Source organism: Scatophagus argus, chromosome 4 (assembly GCF_020382885.2).
Source record: "Scatophagus argus isolate fScaArg1 chromosome 4, fScaArg1.pri, whole genome shotgun sequence".
NCBI classification, from domain to species: Eukaryota; Metazoa; Chordata; class Actinopteri; family Scatophagidae; genus Scatophagus; species Scatophagus argus.
In genome coordinates this window covers 4014184-4031110 of record NC_058496.1, presented here as the reverse complement: position 1 = coordinate 4031110, position 16927 = coordinate 4014184, and the positions used below count along the sequence as shown (strand labels likewise).

The 16927-nt window shown below is 40.8% G+C and overlaps 3 protein-coding genes across 3 annotated transcripts; all 3 read right to left on the bottom strand.

Annotated features, from left to right (window-relative positions):
- Window positions 1–73: 73 nt before the first annotated feature.
- Window positions 74–4878, bottom strand: LOC124058097 (arrestin domain-containing protein 3-like). The gene is made up of 7 exons (XM_046386967.1): window positions 4273–4878; window positions 3789–3833; window positions 3619–3679; window positions 3221–3371; window positions 2807–2903; window positions 2462–2718; window positions 74–1735 (listed from the first exon to the last, which is right to left on the bottom strand). Exons 1-7 carry the CDS (start codon window positions 4535–4537, stop codon window positions 1475–1477), a joined length of 1137 nt encoding a protein of 378 aa, XP_046242923.1. The 5' UTR covers window positions 4538–4878; the 3' UTR covers window positions 74–1474.
- A 428-nt stretch (window positions 4879–5306) lies between these two features.
- LOC124057651 (arrestin domain-containing protein 3-like) lies at window positions 5307–7170 on the bottom strand (the record flags this gene model as incomplete). The annotated part of the gene is made up of 5 exons (XM_046386120.1): window positions 5307–5778; window positions 5864–6120; window positions 6523–6619; window positions 6725–6869; window positions 7055–7170. Coding segments are annotated over 5 exons (873 nt in total), but the record flags the coding sequence as incomplete, so codon positions are not given.
- A 1979-nt stretch (window positions 7171–9149) lies between these two features.
- On the bottom strand, window positions 9150–12368 carry LOC124058095 (arrestin domain-containing protein 3-like). The gene is made up of 6 exons (XM_046386965.1): window positions 11954–12368; window positions 11789–11858; window positions 11352–11499; window positions 11008–11110; window positions 10653–10918; window positions 9150–10511 (listed from the first exon to the last, which is right to left on the bottom strand). The coding sequence occupies exons 1-6, from the start codon at window positions 12219–12221 to the stop codon at window positions 10422–10424; spliced, it is 945 nt and encodes a 314-aa protein (XP_046242921.1). The 5' UTR covers window positions 12222–12368; the 3' UTR covers window positions 9150–10421.
- Between the last annotated feature and the right edge of the window lie 4559 nt (window positions 12369–16927).

Genomic DNA, 16927 nt, shown 5'->3' with positions numbered 1-16927 from the left:
GTGCGTTCACCCCTCGTGGATGTGAGTCATGTAAACCAAACTTCTGTAAACACAGGTGCTGCTTATTATGATCTAATTTTATGGCAACAAAGTGGGTTTATTTCCAAAGCCTTTTTTTTTGTTTAAAGAACTTTTAGCATGCTGGCAGGACAAACATATGGTTACAGAGTTCAGTGAAAACAGCACAAAGAAATGTAATGAACAGTAACACTACATCCAGTAACATCACACATCACTCGACACAAAGGCCGAATTCAATGTTTACACACATCAACAGAACAGTATCTGTATTCCAGAGTTGATCTTGTGTCTGTGGCTCACTTATTTCATCATTCACAGTGTATGCCTATAATTAACTCCCTCCCTCTGTGAAATTCACGACAGAGGTAGGACAAAAAAATACATGCAATATAGCAGGAGTACACCAGAAATACAAATAAAACAAAGGTCAAAGTCCTATCAGCAGAGGCAGCAAGATCCTGACTTGACCGACTTGAGCCAAGCTTGAAATATGCTCGATCCTGTTAGTCCCATAATGTCAGTGAACAGTGACATTATGGGACAAGACCTGTGTTGGCTGTTAAACTTTATCTTATAAAACACAAACATTTGGTTAAATATTTCAGGCTCAAGCCTTAAAATAACTGTGATAACATTACTGGGGTTTTCCTTTCTGCTTTTACAAAGTTCCCTTCAGAGACACAAAATACATTTAAGTGTTGGAAGTACAAACCCTGACGGGTAAACTGACCTTTACACGTAAAACTAGAGAAGAGTTATTTAAATGTGTGCGTTAATACATGAATTTCCACTAAACTACAACAGTCATATCATAGAGAAAATATTACAGTACTATCTGGAACAGGAGAGCTTATATCTGACAGCCTTTCAACAATATTAAAACTCAGAAAGTCATGTTCCTGTAACAGTTACTGCATCTTCTTCTGTCACTACAGATACAATAACACCGACTTCGCAGAATCACAGACTGCTCCTGCAGAGGTAACTGAAATTGTGCAATGATCCCTACTTTGCAGCTGCTTATTTTACAGCAGGTTATTTTGGAAATGATTCGACATATTTTACCACTTTTGTTTCACGCATGACACTCCCCTGTACAAAGGACAAAAGAGCTGAGTACCATAGTGGCAGTTTCAAGCAAACAGGTTCAATCAAACCACAGAGTTATGTAAGAAAAATCTTGCCTTGATAAAACATATGTCCGCTAGCACAAGATGATGACTAATCTTTTTGGATTATGTAACAGTGTTAACACTGGTCAGTTATATTCTTCAATAACAATATCAGCCCCAAAAATCCAGAATTATTCAGGTTTTAGTAAATATCAAAGTAAACTCTAATAGAATCTTGTGAAAGCCAATTTCAACCAAATTCATACAAACACAAAAAAGAAAGCTACTGTTTTGTGATAACCAAGTGTTTGTCCAGGTATCTTCAAAGTCCCATCACTGACTTATTTTTTATCGCCAAAATCTGTAAAAGACGGATACAATCCATACGCTCCATAGGGAGGCGGGGGATCCAGGGGGTGGGGCGCTGCTGGTGGTTGCGGTGGTGCAGAGCCCCATGCCGGTGGGTTTGTGTTGCCAAATGGTTCAAATCCAAAGCCAGAAGCAGCAGGTGGTGGTGCAAGAGCAGGAACCGGAGAGGCGGGCAGGATGACTATGGGAAACTTAATCTCTGGATCAGAAGCGTATTTGACATCGAGGTAGACCTGTGGAAAACACTGAGGTTATATTTCTGGATGTTTATATTACATACAATGAGAATTATGAACTTCCTGAGTACATAACCGATTCCTTCTGCAAACTCCTTCAGGCTCTGCACGGTGCCGTCGTAGCTTATCAGAGAAAAGGTGAAAAAATGGTGTGTGTAAAAAGCACAACATTGACAAAACTTTAAAACTACAATTACTGCCTTGTGGCTACATGCCTCCTTGCACCAGCCAAGCTCAAGTTTACATCTATGTTTGTCTAGACTCATATATGTAGTGACTGATAGAGAGCAGGCTGCTGCTTGGGTTTTGACATCTGGAACACACCAAACTGGCTGAAAAATTGAACTCAAGACTAGACTAGGCCTGCTGCCTGCATCTGGAGGTGCAGTTTCACTGTTCGAGTATGGCCCAGTAGCTAAGCAAAGCCAGCTACAGTCAGATGTTTCTCATGATTGAATCAGTCGTGATAAGTCTGACTCATATCATGAATCAAGATCAGGCAACTTCGACCTGTAAAGTCATCACACAGGGACTCCCCATCAGTCTTAGAACTGAAGAAGCCTTTCGGATGAGAGGTGAAACATCTCCAGCAACCTAAAAGATATCCGGTTGCCTTCGCTAGGACCTACACTGACATAAGCCAATACCCCCCCTTTTTCAGGAGACATGACCTTTTTGTGCACATTCACATAAGAACAAACAGAAGAACATACAGAAGCTCACCCTGAGTCTGTACTCCACTTTTATGATGCTGCAGTTGTGGATGGAGGGCTCCATATCCTGAGGGATGGTAATGACTCTTGAAACCTTTTCATTAGTGGAAGGAGGGATGGGCTCTCCCACTTCTTTTAAGAGGTCTTTGGTATCAACTCTTCTCTTCCCATCAGCAAAGAAGCTGTGCTTTCTGTATATGCAGTACTTGGGCTTGATTTCACGAGACGAGTTGTTCTCAATGTAGGCCTGAACTTTTAATCCCTCTCCTGCAAAATAGACCAGAATGTCCAATGAACCGTCGGTTTGAGACCAATACGTTTCTATATCACTTTGAGGGCTTGAAAGAGGGCTCACCTTGGAAGAATCCAGTTTTTTCAAGTTTCACATCCATGGCCACTGTTCCTGAGGTGAAGACCTTCATTTTCTTATCCTTAGTCTCATGCTGTGGTGTCTGGAGGAAAACCAGATTAATGAATGTAATACACTTAAAACAACTGAGAGGACTTTGACTCTGGTGTATCAAATGTCTGCGTCCAAGAAACTGTGTTAACTATTCCTATGTAAATACAGTAAAGATGGATACCCTCTGGTGGCTGATGGAACATGTGCCAAAAGTACAAGTACAAAAAAGTATTTGTATGTGTCAGAAGGAAAGGCATTCCCATTGTCCATCTTTATACGGTCAACAATAAGACCTGAAAGTGTTGTTTACGTGTTACTGAAGCTGTGTCTAAATAGTGGTGAATGAACATGCACATCAGCACCCACCATTAGTGCAGGGTTGCTGCTCACATCTGCGTGTGTCACAAAGTTGATCTTGGTTGAATCTTTCTTGTCAATCCTCATTGATCTGCTCAGCTTGGCTTCCAGCAAGTACACAATTTTACCAACAGAGCCTTTGAACGACGAGGGCATTTCCCTAAAGCACAGGAGCAGAAGGCCAGAGGAACAGGAGAAATTTATAACATTAACACAAAGAATGTACAAACTCTACAGAGGGTCTGTAGGACATTTCTAAAAATGAAGTACAGCTGCAGAACCTGAAGATGATCTCTTAAAATGTTTCTGAGCAGATAATATGCACTTATTGTCACTGTATAGAAAACAAATAAATCTGAAAAGTCCATCCAAACCATTATGGGAACATTAAAAGCATGATCACTTACTGGAAAGGGATCTGAAAGGTGAACGGGTAAATGTGGATTCCTGGAGGAATAACATTGCTGTCTGAAAAGTAAGAAGAAAAAAGCTAATGGTGTCATTTACTTTGCAAAACCCTAACACTTTGGATGTAAGGTCCTCACCACAGGCTGAGACAGAACTGAGAAAGACTTACATGTTTCTCCATTCTGGTTTAAGAGTTGTGCTTCACTGTCATCATCTGGAAAAAAAGTCAGCACAGTGACTCATCTGCCAACTGTAATTAACACGTGTTACATGAGATAATAAACAATCTGCACATCATCTGCATGCACATCACCATCACCTCCATGACTGCAGCATCTTGTTATTTAACATGAACAGGAGTCCAACTCCTTTTGATATTAATGCAAAACTGATAGATAAAAAGACAGAGTTCATTGCAATGCACCTCAGCCTCAGCCTCAGCCAACATCAAACCCTCTGTTAACTGCAGCCCCACATTTCTTCCAATCTCGTATTTCTGCATGGTGCTTGAACACACTTTTTCCGTATTTTTCATAGTACTATTGATACGTGCATCCCCACAGAAGTTTCCAATTTCTCCTGTGCAACGCTCAGACTTTTTAAATCCTGCAGTCTAGCAAAGCCAGTTCACGTTCACGTTTTTTCTCACTTACTTTTGTGTTTCTTCTTGTGGTCTTGAATGAAATAATGTTTCACGCTGAAGTACTTATCCTTGGCGTGGTACACGACGGTAGTTTGACCGTGCTTCTCGGACCAAAGCACGTCCGCCTTCCCTTTGAATTTAATTAGGAGCGACTGAATCTCACAGTCTTTCTCCACTTCCACGGTGACTCGACCCGAAATGCTGTCACCGCTGCTGAAAGTGTTTCTCTCATTGATAGGGTCGTAGGTGACTTTGACGCTCTTTACGCTCGGCATGGTTCCGTTGTTTACTCGGAGAAGATAAAACAGTAAACTCGACACCGACTTTGCGAGTTGGGTGTCTCCCTGCCCTGGGGTGCTCTCTGCTATGGTACAACAACATTTCCTCCTCCTCCTCCTCCTCCTCCTCCTACTCCTCCCTGCTTTCGAGCTCAACTTGTGTACTTCCGCCAGAGAAATTTGGCGTGGATGAGAGGGCAGAAAAAAACTGTTTTAACCCAAATACTGCAATAAAAACATCAAAATAATCAGACACAGTACTGTTTACAATGCAACGTGCTTCAGGGAAACCTTCTGTTTTGGTAATCATGTGGATGCTCTTTGACATGCACCACCCACCTAAAAATGGCAGACCAAATACACTCCACCCCCAGCGGGAACTGCTCTTCCCCCCACCTGGACAACGTAGCCTACAAAATATTAAGCAGGTGGTTTTAATGTTGCGGTTTATTGGTGTACGTATGACTGGATCCAACACAAACCCAGGAAACAAGTTGAGTAAAAACGTTTATTGTAATACAGCAGGGAGGTTTGAGCTGGCATTCACTTGTCAGCTGAAGTACAAGTACCTCAAAACTGTACAGTACAGTTAGTTACTTTCCTGAACTGTGTAATTTCAAACCATTTTATGTATCCATTCTGGAATAAGAGATTTTATTCATGAGAAACAGATTGTGCTTATTTGTATTCACTGTTTATGTGAAAAAAGCAGGAAGAGCCAAATATAAGTTACAATATATCAGTATGAGCTCAGACAATGAGCTAAGAAAATCTTTTACTGCCAATAAAATCGTCAAAGTCATATGGAAGCTGATCAACTCCCTTCATTTCTACTCTCAAGAATTGTATAATTACCCCAAAAAAATTAGAAAAGAGGAAAAAAGGGATTAAGAACAAATGTTAATATTTCATCGTGGTAGTTTATAATTTCAAGTCATACTATGACTTAAACGACACCCTCCAAATCTCTATTTGGGTTTCTAGGATTTTACATTAAAATTGGTCACGGAGGGGTACAAGCCATATGTCCCATAGGATGGAGGTGGAGCAGAAGTGCCCGAGGCTGTTGGGTATTGTAGGAAGCTGGTCCCACCCAGCATATCTGAGCTTGCGAATGCTTCATATCCATTGGTAGGCTGAACTGCCAGATGTTCCCCATCAGGCCCCAGTAAAGCAGGCAGGATGACTATGGGAAACTTGATCTCGGGGTCTGAAGCATACTTGACATCCAGATAGACCTGTGGTGGAGACATCATCAGCACTTGTCATAGCGCTCATTAAGTCCTCAACATACTGACATGTTTTAGGGGACGAGATACACACCCTGAGCCTGTACTCTGCTTTGAGGATGCTGCAGTTCAGGATGGAGGGCCCTGCGGTGGGAGGTATGTTGACGATCTTGGTGACAGTCTGGCCTGCAGAGGGTGGGACGGCATCACCCACCTCTTTCAGGATGTCTTTGGTTACGACTTTTCTCTTCCCCTTTGCAAAGTAACTGTACTTCACATACAAACAGAACTTGGGTGTGATATTGCGAGATGATTTGTTGTGAATGGAGGCCACAACCTTTATGCCTTCCCCTGAAAAACAGTACAGCACTTAGTTAATCACAAAACATGCTCTCTATAAATATAATCATCCCTCATAAGCTCTGGCTAACATCTACGCATAAATGATAGACAGCAATAACTTTGTACTGCATACAATATTATTACTGTTTGGTATGTTTTAAAGGAGCAATTTATCCAACCCAAAGAAAATATCAGGATTATCTCTCCATCATTACTGTTGCTACAAGCCTCATTTGTTGTTGTCTTATCTTTAGACATTTAAACATTTCCGTGAGCAAAGGAACTTTGAACTGCACACGGTTCAGCGTACTTTGCTTCCACTTTCCTACCACCGTTAAGATAATCTGAGAAGTAATGATATAACTTAAATAATAATTTCATAATTTCAGAGCACACACACTCTAAAACTACCTTGGCGGAAGCCTGTTTGCTCAATACGTGCGTCCATGCCCACTGTTCCTGATGTAAAGAGCTTCATTTTTTTCTCAGTGATGCTGTGCTGTGGAGTCTGACAGCAAAGTGACAAATTAGTAAGAGATAGCTTAACTCATCAAGTCATTGGACGTTAGACAAGCGTTTGGGAGTGCATGAGTGCATATCGAAAGGTGGGTACCATCAGCGATAGATCTTTGTTTCCATAGTGGATGAGGGTGAACTTGGCCTTAGCTGTTCTGTCGACTCTCATTGACCTGCTCAGATTTGCCTGCAGTGTGTACTTGATCTTTCCACAGGAGCCTTTGAAGGAGGACGGCAGGTCTCTGCGAGACGTGACAACACAATGCACAAAACACTTTATTTAGATTATCTGAGGCTGATCCTCACAAAGCATCAGGAGGAACTACATCATATAGCTACTCAATCAAATGGAAATTAAAGATTATTTCTATTGCAGAAGATGCTTTCAATAATATTTTTGATTTGGGGTTTTAGAGAGAATACTCACTGTGCAGGGATGTTAAAGGTGAATGGGTAGACATGGCGGCCCTGGTCGACAATATTATTGCCTGAAAGCCAATAATAAAGCCAATTAATGCGGCTTCTATCACAGATTAAGGTTTGTTAGACAGATGAGAAATAAACACATTATTAACTCTTAGACTACCCGAATCAGCATGGTTGCCCTCTGTGAGTGTTAAATCAGAAAGACAAAAGGGAGAGAAAGTTTAAGAACAAACTTCCTGTGGTACCTTGTGTTTTCTGTCAGTGTGAGTGAGCCACAAAGACACAAACATCAAACTCGAATATTCGGTCAGTGTAAGTCTTGAGCTTTCTAAATCATTCATTGAGATTTGTCTAACCTCTGGTGTGGCCTTAAAATTTAAACAAACAATAAAATAAAAAAAGAAACTTCTCTACATTATTTTGTTTATGTTATGTTGTTGTAATTTCCCAGTTATGGGACTGATTAAAGGATTATCTTGTCTTATACAAATAAACTAAACACAGTCTGGCCACGAGCAGGTTGCTTTGACATTGAATGACATAAGCAGCTTACTTACCCTGCATTATACATTGCTTTATACTGAAGTACTTCTCTTTGCTGTAGTATGTTACGGCCGTTTTTCCGTAATATTCAGTCCATTTCACTTCTGCTTTCCCCTTCAGCTTCACAAAGAGTGAATCTACTTTGCTTTCCTTTGTCACCTCTAGTGTAACTTGTCCTGTGATACAGTTTCCACTGGTGAAAATGTTGCTTTTGTTGATGGGGTTATAGCCCACGGAGAAGCTCGTAACGTTATTCGACATGATATCTCGTATAACAAAGCAGAGCCATAAGTGCCAGGTGAGACAGTGAAAACGGAGATTTTATATGTTGTGAGGTGTGTCTGAGCATGCAGGTAGACACTTTGGTTTGGTAATGATTAAACCACAATACATCAATAAATCTTGCTTACTTGTCAAACTGGAATGGATTGTTATCTCTAACAATATGAAATGCTACTCAAGGTAAAGTCAGTTGGTGTAAACATTTCCATGAGTGTTTCTTGTGTAAATCACTGCTGTGGTTAAACAACACCAACTAACAAATGAACTCATAGTGTGTGTGAATGCTGACTAACTGGGTGCACTCTGCAAGCTGCTGGCTGTCCTAATGTGGGCGTGTCTAACACCTGTCAGTCCAGGACATCCAGGGAAAAGTGCAGCAGTTCACCTGATGTGCATAGCCAGGTTAGTGAATGCATATACACTATATGGACAAAAGTATTGGGACAAATGACCTTTACACCAACAGGGCCTGGCTCACAATCTCCGTTCCAGTTCATCCCAAAGGTGTTGGATGGGGTTGAGGTCAGGGTTCTGTGTGGGCCAGTCAAGTTCTTCCACACCAAACTCATCCAACCATGTCTTTATGGACCAGACCACACCTGAATTCAATGATAGAAAGGTGTGCCCTGATACTTTTGTCTATATAGTGCATTTTCACAGAATTGTGTGGAAGAATCCCTAATCATCTTTAATTGTTACTCTAAATAGCTCTTAATAAAACATTAAGTAAGAAATGTTTCTTGCTGTCTAAGAAGTTGTAATGTGCTTCAGTTACAAAAAAATGAATTACAAACATTTTATTTCCAGGTTGTGTCAACCACTGTGCACTAAATCACAGTCCATTTTCGTTAAAATTAATGTTTAAATCCATGGCCTTGTGACATCAGACTGTCTTTTAAACTATCACAAAAACAACCATGTGTGTTGACCACTTGTGAAGGTACTGTCAGTGGTCCAGCAGCCACCCTGGCCAGAAGCCTTTAAGCCCTCCAGTTAATTTATTTTCTAAGGTTCATGTAGTGACGCACATCATCCACAAGCAACTGTCAATTATGTGTGGTAGTTTTCAGCAGTCATTTCGACAGGTTTGTCACTTGACACAAAAATGAAGGGGAAAAAGGAAGGTCCAGAGAGCTCCATGAGCTCCAGCAAGCGGAGCTCACTGTGACCCTGTGTGATGCTGCCCCCTACAGGAAATCAGATGCAGTGCATCATACTTGCAGCTGAGGAAGTAGAAAAGGGGCAAAATCACAATCATTTACAGTAAAACATCTGGAAACAAACAAGATTTATTTCCATTCCACTTAAACATTACATATGGCTCTCAAAGTGTTAACTCACCTCACTATATAGCATAACAGCTGCATTACACTTTCAAAATGTAACTTTCACATAACAACAACATGAAAGTAACAGCTTGAGATATGAATCCACATTTGAAATGAGATGGCACTTTAAACAAAACTCTTAAAAAAAAGGGTTAAAATGTGCCCGCTGAACAGCAAAGATTGGACAGCTTTCCTCCAGGAAATTAAGCTGATGGTACGTAATTAAGCTGAACTACTGAAAGAAGTTGACAGGGTGCTTTCCCCACTGAAAGGAGTTACACACAATCTGATGCGTTTAGTACTGAATCAATTTAGCCAAGAATTCAGCTGTTCGCACGGAAGGTCTCATCATCATCATCATCATCATCATCATTTAGAGCACAGTAACTGTGCCCAAATTTGTAAATTAGTCGCACTACAGCGCAAAATACCTTTACACAGTTATGTACATGTACACGTCAAAAATTAAAAGACATGCTGGAAGGCGAGATGAAAAGACAAAAAAACTTAACAGTACATGCAATGCATCAACACAGGCTCTTGATATTGTATTTTTTAGTGGACATTGTAAATACACATTAATTATACATTTTAAAAAAATAATAATAATAATATTCAAAGTGTAACGCACTGTTCCCAATACTTCAATCTACTCAACTGTACGCACAAACAGAACAGATTTCCTATAATAATCCACAGTAAACAGTACACAGGTAAAACACACACATACACACTGATAAGTGATAAAAGGCAGTATGATGCTGAAAGACAGTTTCATCAAAGCAAGTTTTGTCTCTTTGGCTTACATAAAACATACTGAAGAGTCACTTCACAAAGCACTGTGGTGTATATATTTCCAAATCTGACATGATATTTTTATATATTTTGATTTAATAAGATAACACAGAAAAGATATGCAATATATGCATGTGTTAAAAAGGAGACTAAACCAAGCGAAAATATAGGAGGGGAGGGAGGCAAGTTAACTAAATGACAATTTTCTTTTTGTGTGTGTGTGTTGAATTGTAAACATTTAACGCTGTGTGGCCCGCCTGAAGTGTGCCTGATACTAAAACCCTGAGAACTGAATACTTGTTACTACCTCCCTGAGTGACAAGCCAAAGCTGAGAAATTACAGTGCGCAGCCAGACACAAAGACAATCCTCTATCATGTAATAGTAGACGCATTCAAAATACTTCAGGATATTTACGCATTTACTCCCTAATAGGCTGTATGGGGTTAGAAAACAGAATGATGGGAATCAGCACTGTGAGGTCAGGTGCAGATGAGACCTTCAAGTTCACCTGTAGAAGACGCAAGAAAACAACCAGTTAATAATTTAAATTCCAATCACTGAAAACCAAAAAAACATAAAAAAACTTGTAAAGTAATAAATTAAAGATGACTGAATGATTTCTACCAGCATCTTTCATCTCTGGACCAACCTCAATAATGTAATCAACGAGCAGGATACTGCAGTTTGAGATGCTGAGCGATGCCGATGAGGGTATGGTGAGCATGAACTCAGCGTGCACATCCAAAGCATCAGGGCTGATAGGCTCTCCAGTCACGGAGTTCAAGTTTTTGACAAATATCTTCTTGCTGGCCTTGTTGTGGGTGTAAAAAGTCTGCTTCACTTGCAGTTTCAACTTCGGAGTAAGTGTTCGAGACGAACTGTTCTGAATGTTGCAAATGATTTTTACAGTTTCACCTGGAGGAAGGACAAACACAGCTGTGGTTATATTAATGACACATTTCAGGCTTCGCTGTCATGATTAGGTGACCGGATGGGATGAGTACCAGGGCTAAAGGCTTTCTTCTCTGCAGCGGCCGTCAGTGTGATGGGACCTGAGGCGCACCACAGGCAGCACAGTGTCATAGTGTTGGTGCCTGAGAGAGGATACTGCAGAAGAACCACACAGAGACAGTGGCACAGTAGAACAATGGACAGAAATTATAGCACGATATTATCTTCAGGCCACAGAGCCCAACACTACTTACATGTTACATATTCCCGAATGAATGTGCTCAGTCAAATGGCCACACAGCAAACTCAAACAGTGTTCCAGAACAGAGAAACTGTGCACCCCAAACACTATGTGGGAAGGGTTAAAGGGATGTTGCATGGGTCAAGGAAGACTTACCCACAGCTCTGGCAGGTTGGTATTCATGCGGCTCACAAAGTTCAGCTCTGTCACAAAGTCTTTGGACATATGCCAGGGTCTATTGATCCCCACTGTCAAGGTGTAAACTATTTTTCCATGAGCCCCTTTGAAGGAAGCTGGGAAGTCTCTGCATTGTTGCAAAATGATTAGAAAAGAAGAAGTAGAAGTGTAAATAATAAGAAGCTGATCCAATCTGGAAACAAGACACAACTTGCAAAAGTCACCAAGCTGTTACTAACACGTCAGAAGAAGACAACTGATGTACCCTCTGTTGAAGTAATCAGTCTTGGTTGTTTTTCCCCCTTTCCCTTTTACGTTGCATGCTCATTTCTGTGCATCAATGTGTTTATCTAAAATACCACGTGATCACTACAACAATAAATAAAAAAATGACAAAAAAAACTGCTGAAACACACCCGTGCGGGAGCTGACATGTAAACGGATACATGTGCGTGCCCGGCTGAAGTTGTGTTGTCCTGCCAGTAGCTGCAAGGGGGTCACAAGCAGAGAGACTTTTCTCAACAATGACTGATTTGTTTCCAATGTTGCCATGCACCCAAATGGCCCCAGCGACTGCATACCGACATTCTCTGCAACGATGACGGCTTTGAGGTCAAAATATTTCACTTCAGCATGATAGTTCCTCCGCTGACCGTTTTTCCCCCCACTGCCGGACGACCAGTGGACATCCGCCTTTCCCTTCACTGCCATCGTGATCGAAGTGATCTTGGTCTCCTTCGTGAGGTCGAAGGAGATGTGTCCTGTTATCAGGTCGCCACTGGAGTAAGAATTCTCCGCATTCAGACGGTTGAAATTGATGTTGAAGTTCTTGAAGGTTTGCTGGAACATCGCCGCGACTCGACTTCAAATGGTAAATAAAAAAAAAGTTTTACAAAACTTTTTCGGGTTATGCAATGGGTTAAGCGATACAGCAGGACAGCAACACCTCAGTTTGCGCTAAACCCTTAACAGTCAACAGACTGCGCAGGCGCCGAAGGACCAACCCAGATTTTGGGTGGAGCCAGTTAGGGTCCCACCCCACGTATCTATAGAGGATGCATTCCAGTATATACACAGACTGCTTTGCAGCTCTAACAGCTTCCACTCTTCTGTGAAGGCTTTCCACAACATGTTGGAGTGTTTCTGTGGGAATTTGTGCCCATTTGTGAGGCCAGACACTGATGTTGGGCCAAAAGGCCTGGCTCACAATCTCCGTTCCAGTTCATCCCAAAGGTGTTGGATGGGGTTGAGGTCAGGGCTCTGTGTGGGCCAGTCAAGTTCTTCCACACCAAACTCATTCAACCATGTCTTTATGGAGCTTTGCTTTGTGCACTGGGGCACAGTCATGCTGGAATAGAAAAGGACCTTCAACAAACTGTTGCCACAAAGTTGGAAGCATAGCATTGTCCAAAATGTCTTGGTATGCTGAAGCATTAAGATTTCACTGGAAGTCAGGGGCCGAGCCCAAACCCTGAGAAGCAGCCCCATTATATTTTTGTAAGCCTTACCTGAGTAGAGGTTGAGATGATGTCTAGATGTCAAATCCCTGATGAGTTATATTCATTTTGTATTGATTATTTAGAAATATATGTCTTCTTGTTAGACATTCAGCTTCTTGTGTGTCATCTTCGGCCATCCTTCTAAAATCTGATGAGCTCAACGTATATGAAACGTTTCTTGCTTCCTTTCTTTATCTGTGATAAATCTAGGCCCTATGGTCTGAGGGTAGTGCCTAGTTTGTTTATAATTTTCTGATTTTACTGCCTTTTCCTTTTATTCAACATCATTTCCCTCTTTTCTAATAACTCCTTTCTAATAATAATTCTCATGAGAAAATGGATCGTATCCCTCAGCAGAACATTTCTGTAACGTACTATTAGCGTCAAAGTGGTTCAAAGACTTAAGAAACAGATTTTCATATTTCAACAGTATTTTTACCCAAATGGATGGAATGGCTCTTAATGATCATGATCTAAATTTAGGTGATGGAAATGATAGTCCACATGCTGGTGAACTCTTACAGCACCTCATGCTGGATGCTTTGTCAAAGAATCACTTATATTTTTCCTCCACTGTACAGGATTTAGTGCCATCTAGTGGTGTGTTTGTAGATTTTAAGAGCCAGAGCTCCCCTCGTCTCATCCTCCCTTCAGGTGACAGCTAAAACCACAAAAGATAAGATTAAAATAAATAAATAAAAAACACAACAATTCCTATGATGAACTAATGAAAACATCATTATGTTCCATTTCTGCCTATACAATGTTAAATCTCTGCTCCTAAATGCTACACACTGGACCTTTAACTCAAGTGGGATGAGTGTGTGGTAGGTTTGGTACACCACCATGTATATACAATGGAGGGGAATGAAATTATACGTGTTGTGCGTAAAGAAGTGGGAAATACCTGTCCATGTTATTGTGTTTAATTTGCATGACATCCTGTCAAGCGTTTTTGTTGTAGAAAGTCGTTCCGGTGTGTCCAGTGAGCCTTCAGAAATAATTATTTCAGCTTTTTATTTTCAAAGCTGAGTTCCACAAACATGTTTGTTCTGTTGACACTTTATTGACATATCAGGGATGAAAAATAAAAGGGGAAATTAAACAAAAGCTTTCCTCTCCAGCCTTGGTATCACTAGGTCCACTAGATGGAGCTCAGCACTTTATTCTGATGCTCACTGTGCATCATACAGTATAAACCATGACAATAAAGAACATACTGTAAGTGTAACTTATCATTTATGACCCAAATGTCATATTTCCTCCAGATGCAGATCAGTTGATTCATGTCTACTCCTGGAGTAAGCTTCACAGTGGCATCCTAAACGTAATGTTTCATAATGCTTTCATAACAAGAAGCTAAACTGTCCATTGATAGGTTTATGGCACACAATGCAGCCATAAAATGTTCATAACCACCCATTAAAACCGACAGCACAAGGCGTATAAAAACTCCTGGCACAAGTTAACTTGAACACTTATCTTTTCCTCTTTTCCTACGTGCTGCCTTGCTCTGTTTCAGGAGAGACCGGAGCTGCTTGCTCTTTCCTCTGAACTGTGAGAGTTTCTTTGGAGTGTAGTGAGGCTCAACATATTGTACAAACGATTTGTCAGCGATTGTGTTTGAGCTGTTACAGATGCACCCGTGCGTTGCTTACCGTGCCAGATTTTTCATGTTGTGCGTCTTCTGTATGATGAAATGTACTTAGCTGTAAATAGACAGGATTTTGGTAAACACAAAACCACACAGACAGTTGCTTACAATAGGCCAGCAGCACTGTCATTAGCACATATTTTAGGAATTCAGCTTAAGGATTTTAAGCAAGTTGTTCAGGAAATTTCCACTACGCCAAACGTCTAGTACAAAGTTGGTAAAACCTCCACCCTTTGTTTTATGGCTCAGTTCATATTTGTCAAGTGTTTATATATGGGACTTCATCAAGTTCAGTGTTTGACAAGACAGTTAGATCAGAATCGTTTCAGCTGAATTTTGAAAGACGAAGAGTTCAAAAGCTGGGGTCACTTCAGTGAACAAACTCTAATTGTCACCATCTGTTATTCAATCGAACCGTCCATTAGCTTCTGTGCAACTTACAGGCAGTGGAAAGAATTTATCGTTGCAGCGGTACTGAGAGACTCAGACCCTTCTGGAGGTTTAGCTTATCGATAAGCTGTGAAAGCACAGGCACCCCTTACACTGTGTTTCTTGCTTTTATTCACTTTCATTCATCAAAGAGGGCAGAGTGAGGAATAATAAACAGCTCTGATAATAATCTTCTCGTCTTTGTGTGATAGTGCGACGTCCTGTGGTGAATCTTTTGTGCGATGTGAAAACATTAGCTTCTGATGTGTGCGGTTGGTTGTTGTAAATGCAGATGAGTGGTTGATATGTTCTGCTATCAGGAAAAAGAGTCTTAGAAAGGTGATCTTCTGATGTGGATCTACATGTTCGGCATGAAAGTGTGTGTGTCTTTGGTTGAGTGCATTCTCTCGATCTCTCTCTCTCTCTCTCTCTCTTGCACGCACACACACACACACACAAACACAGCCATTTATAACAGGCTTTGGCTTTAGCTGTCTCTGATAAGGGCACCTATCAGGTTTAGTTGAGCTCACAGTGACTTGACTTTGCCTGCCAACTTAGTAAACCAACCACACACACACACACACACACACACACACACACACACACATACACACAGATACACACATCTATCTCTCCATCCATCTCTTTATCTCATAAATATCACATCACGTTGTTTATTGGATAATCCAGATGGCGGCAGATGGTATTTTGTTCTAGCTGTGTCCACTACTGGTGGAGTTAACATCTAGATGACAAGTTCATTCATTTATTTATTCATTCATTGTTGTCTGTCTTGTTTTATTTCTTATTTCAAGCTTATATTGTTTGATTTAATCTCAGATACACCCAAACATACCTAAGCCTCTTTCTCTCACACCGTCCACTCTGAATCATTTCAGCTCAAACGTGTGAAGTTTCTGTGAGCTCAAACAGAATAATTCCTTGAAATTACCCTTCAAAATGACTCTGTTTTCCTATAATTATAATCATCATTTCCTTAATCACTCTTCAAACTTTGCCTAATAATTTCTATTTACACTATGTCACACAGTCACAACCCTATTGTTTGTTATCCAGGAATAGAGTGGACATTTCAGCTTATCAGATCTAAATCCAAAGTGAAGTAAAAGAACCCACAGGATAAGCCGTGTTATTGATCTGTAGTTTCTACACACCGCCTCTCTCCTCTAGTTAATCCACAGGGTCAGCTCTAATGACATTGAGGAGCTCCTCTGGCAGTCAGCACTCCTGCCATTTGCAATTTAGATAGAAGGAAACGTGAAAAGTAGGAGGAGAAGGAGGAGGTGTATGCGAGTGAGACCGAAGAGGGAAAGTGAAGGAGAAGGGGAACGAGAGGAGGAACAGGAGGGCGTAAATAAGTCACAGAGAAAGGAGGGAAATGATGATGGATAAAAGGAAAAGACAGTGAAGAGAGATGGCAAGAGGGTGTGTGCCCTGCAGGAAATGGCTTTGGGAAGAGAAATATACACAATAGAGTAGGTGGATTTGAATGACAGGAAGGTGAGGTTTTTAGTGAGATTTCACTTGGTTATGTCATGTCTCGCACAATAAATGCATTAGACAGCTTTTGTTCAACACACGAAGGAATGGTTTGGTATTATGAGGAATGCGCTCATTTGCTTTCTTTCCAAGAGATTGCAGAGAATTTTGACATCGGCACATCTTCGTCTTAAATACGAATGTCCGGACCCTGTGCTAAACTAATCTAACCAGCTGAAGGTAGTGTTATATTTACGGTATGCACATGAGAGTGAAGTTTTGTCATCTAACTCCAGACAAGAAAAACTGGCTAAAGTGCATTTCCCAAAATGTTGAACTATTCCTTTAACCGAGATCAGTGGAAAGTGCAGCGTCTCACTAACACTAACATGAACACACAGAAGTTTCAGAATGAAGCATCGCTGTGTGCTACCACAACTAAAATACCACAAATCTTGAGTTTAATATTT

Bases quoted from the DNA above. Each gene is read 5' to 3' on its own strand.
- LOC124058097 (XM_046386967.1), bottom strand. From the start codon at position 4,537: ATGCCGAGCGTAAAGAGCGTCAAAGTCACCTACGACCCTATCAATGAG. The intron at 3,372-3,618 runs GTAAGTGATCAT...CCTGTGCTTTAG, and splicing joins ACCTTTCAGATCCCTTTCCA to GGAAATGCCCTCGTCGTTCA. The intron at 2,904-3,220 runs GTGGGTGCTGAT...GTTTTCCTCCAG, and splicing joins GCAGCAACCCTGCACTAATG to ACACCACAGCATGAGACTAA.
- LOC124058095 (XM_046386965.1), bottom strand. From the start codon at position 12,221: ATGTTCCAGCAAACCTTCAAGAACTTCAACATCAATTTCAACCGTCTG. The intron at 11,500-11,788 runs GTGTGTTTCAGC...GCAACAATGCAG, and splicing joins ACATGTCAGCTCCCGCACGG to AGACTTCCCAGCTTCCTTCA. The intron at 10,512-10,652 runs GTTGGTCCAGAG...CGTCTTCTACAG, and splicing joins TCGTTGATTACATTATTGAG to GTGAACTTGAAGGTCTCATC.